Source organism: Elephantulus edwardii, unplaced genomic scaffold (assembly GCF_000299155.1).
Source record: "Elephantulus edwardii isolate Elephantulus edwardi_28Jun2011 unplaced genomic scaffold, EleEdw1.0 scaffold00254, whole genome shotgun sequence".
Classification (NCBI taxonomy): Eukaryota; Metazoa; Chordata; class Mammalia; order Macroscelidea; family Macroscelididae; genus Elephantulus; species Elephantulus edwardii.
Window position 1 is genome coordinate 3,920,802 of NW_006400004.1, and position 3,614 is coordinate 3,924,415.

The 3,614-nt window shown below is 38.1% G+C and overlaps 1 protein-coding gene across 1 annotated transcript in view; it reads left to right on the forward strand.

Annotated features, from left to right (window-relative positions):
* Window positions 1–3,354, forward strand: part of LOC102859928 (protein LAP2-like) — a 147,129-nt gene extending 143,775 nt beyond the window's left edge. The window contains exon 26 of the mRNA XM_006899383.1: window positions 3,247–3,354. Within this exon, the coding sequence (XP_006899445.1) occupies window positions 3,247–3,354 (108 nt within the window). The remainder of the gene's footprint in view (window positions 1–3,246) is intronic.
* Window positions 3,355–3,614: the final 260 nt, after the last annotated feature.

Below are 3,614 nucleotides of genomic sequence, written 5' to 3' on the forward strand. Positions count from 1 at the left end.
GCAGGCTGCTATCCCTCTGGCTCTTCACACTGTGCTCTCCACCTCCACCATCTTCCCTGTTTTGGCTCCTGCAATTTTAAAGAGAAGTGTGCATTATGTGTTTGTGTGCAGAAATACTTTAAAGTAGCTCATAGCACCCTTCAGTTTCTGTATGTACACAGTTCTGTGACATTAATTACATTCCTCATGTGTTAACATTCTTAACTTTCTCTCCCCATATCATTTCACCATCATCAACTTAGACTCACTGCACCGTAAACTACTCATATCTTAGAGTTAATTATCAATTTGAATTCATATAACTTACTCTTTGAAAAATCTTAAAACAAATACTCGTTATTAATCTAACTTAAATGTTACTTAGTTTCAAGATGACTTCAGCAAATAGTTTTTGTTTGCTATTCCACAATTTTCATACCAGAAGATTGAGGATTCTTCCAGCCACAATGAGTCCTATTAAGTCTGAGTTCTGTGAGAATTTTAAATTCTATGTCATATATTTCCCATGTTTTTGGTTTTGGGGTTTTTTTAAAAAAAATTTTTTATTACTAATTTTAATGAAAATTTACAGAGACTTTGGATTTCCATTCATTCATTGTTGTACTTTTCTCCCTGCTCACCCCTCACCCCCCAGTTCATTCTTCTCTTTGAAAAGTAAAAGAAAACTTCTTTAATTGTTTTACAATCCTTATCCCCAGGTCCACTCCACTATGAGGCCTTCATTCTGCACTCCTGTCATGAAAATAATACCCAAACACATATCCCCTTTAAACAGTTTTCTTGCTCGTCTGTTTCATTGTGGTATACGTTATTTATCCCATCTTTCTCAGTCTCCCCCCAACCCCAATGTCAGTCCCATTTTACAACAGTGGCACTATGCAGTATTTGTCCTTTTGTGACTGAGATATTTCACTCAGCATAATGTCCTCCAGGGTCACCCATTTTGAAAATACTTCATGAGTTCTGTGTTTTTCAATGCAGCATAGTATTCCATTGTGTGAATATACCAGAGCTTCTCTTTTTGTTGATGGGCAGTTAGGTTGTTTCCAACTCTTTGCTATTGTGAACAAAGCCATGATAAACATGGGTGTGCATATATCTGCTTGGGTGGCAGTTCTGGTCTCTTTAGGGTATATATTCCCAATAGTGGAATTGCTGGGTCAAATGGTATTTCTATTTGCAACTTTTTGAGAAAGTGCCACACTGCCCTCCACAGTGGTTCCACCATTTTACACTTCCGACAACAGTGAATAAGCGTTCCAGTTTCTCCACAACCTTGCCAGCATTTGTTGCTTGCTGTCCTGTTAAATTTTGCTATTCTTACTGGGGTGAGATGATATCTCATAGTTGTTTTGATTTGCATCTCTCTTAGAGCTAGGGATCCTGAACATTTCTTCTTGTGTTTGTTGGCCATCTGAATATCTTCTTTGGTGAAGTGTCTTTTTATATGCTGTGCCCATTTTTCAATTGGATTGTTTACCTTTGTCTTGTGTGGTACTCCACTATTTTATAAATTTTAGATATACGTCTCTTATCTGACATGTCATTATTGTTGTTGTTGTTGTTATGTGCCGTCGAGTCGTTTGCGACCTGTCATTATCAAATACTTTTTCCCAGTCTATGGCTTCCCTTTTTTACCCTGTTGGAGAAGTTTTTGGATGTGCATAGGGGTTTGATTCTTAGAAAGTCCCGTTCATCTATTTTATCCTCTCCTGGTTGTAGATTTTTTTTCGGGATGCTTGGAAGACTGCTTATGTTGTGCATAGGGCTTCTAGAATTCTCCCAGGCTTTTCTTTAATGAAGTTTATAGTCCTTGGTTTTAGTCCTAGGTCCATGTTTGGATTAGGTTTCATCTGTTGAATCCTTGCTCAAAGATTCAGTAATGTTGGCCAGGCATGATTCAGTCACTTCTGTTCTCATGGCAAAGAAGACAGTAATTCATAGCAGAAACAGGACCTGGAGTCTTGTTTCTTCACTAATTTGTGATTCTTTCATCCTTGAGCCAACAGAGACCGGTTATTTTATATTGTCTGGCCACTGACAAGGTTTTAAGACCCGGGATAGGCCAATTGATAAAATAACTTTAAAATTAAACTTTTTTAAAAACTTTTTTTCCAACATAAAGAAATGAAAGTGTAATCCAGCAATGATATAATTAAAGCATCTTCTTCTTAAAGAATTGTTACGAATTAAATGATAGAATTTAATTCTTCTGAAGTTCTTAGAACCCTGCTCCATATAAAATAAACTCATTACCACTGAGTCTGAACTCAGCTGATTGTCTGCTAGGTTTTGTAAAGCTTTAAATTTCACAGGAAGAAATTGTTCATCCTTCTCTTGTAGAGCTGCTGGTGGATTCAGACCTTCACAGAGGCATTTCCTTAGGGTTAGTAACACTACTGTCTGTAGACTAGACCACTAGAGCTCCCAATATACAATATTGTTGTTATGTGCCATCACGTTGCTTGCGACTCATAGTGATTCTCTATACAACAGCCCTAAAACCTGCTCTATCCTATGCCAACTTTACTGTGTCTGACACACCTATCTTTATTACCCCAGTTACTCTTATCAATCCATCTCATCGATGGTCTCCCTCTCTTTCTCCATCCCTCCACCCTTCCCAGTATGATGCCCCTCTGCAGGGAATAGTCCCTCCTTGCAGGATGCCCAAAGTATGTCAGATGAAGCCTCAGAATCCTTTGCCTCCAAGGAGAAGACTGGCTTCACCCTCCTTAGGACAAACCTGTTTGTTTTCTTGGCAGTCCATGGTATATCCAACACTCTTCTCCAGCACCACAGCTCAAAGGCATCAGTTATCTTTCTATCATCCCTAGTCAATGTCCAGCTCTCTGACACATAGCAAGCAATTGTGAAGATTATAACCTGGATCAATATACAATAAGACCTCTAAATCTTAACTATAAAAGCGTGATCTGATGACTTTCAGGCCTTCCTCTCTGGAGCCCCTATAATTCAACCCTCAAGTATAGCATGCACAAGTGCTCACATGTGTACACACATGCACACACACCCCCTTATACCTGATACTCTACCTTAACAATGATTCCAGTTTAAGAGCTTTTATTTGCATAGGTGTTGATTACAGCTCCAGAGTCTTTATGTTTCAGATTGCAAAAGTGATTTTTCTTTTTGCCTTCATCTACCTGGAAGAAATTCAAATGCATGAAAGCAAATAAATTACTAGGAATGTTTTTCTAAAACCATTTTTCTTCTTTCTTCTAGGCTAATGGCTACAGTTTTATCAATATTGAACATGGACAAGCAGTGTCCCTGCTGAAAACTTTCCAGAACACAGTAGAACTCTTCATTGTACGAGAGGTTTCCTCATAAGCACTGTGGACAAAAGATTGGGGGGGGGGAGACAGCAAGAATTATTGGAAGACTTGCAGGGGAAATGAATATTTTGATTATTTTTATATATAAAGAACTCAACAAACTATGTTCAAATTTGTACATTAATGGAATAATGGAACTTGTGGTTAGAGGGAAAGAACCACTGTACAGAAAATAGAGGCGGCTGTTTCATTCATACCGTAAAGCTTCTGGTTAGGTTTTTAAACATAGCAATCAAGGCTATAAAAACAAAACCT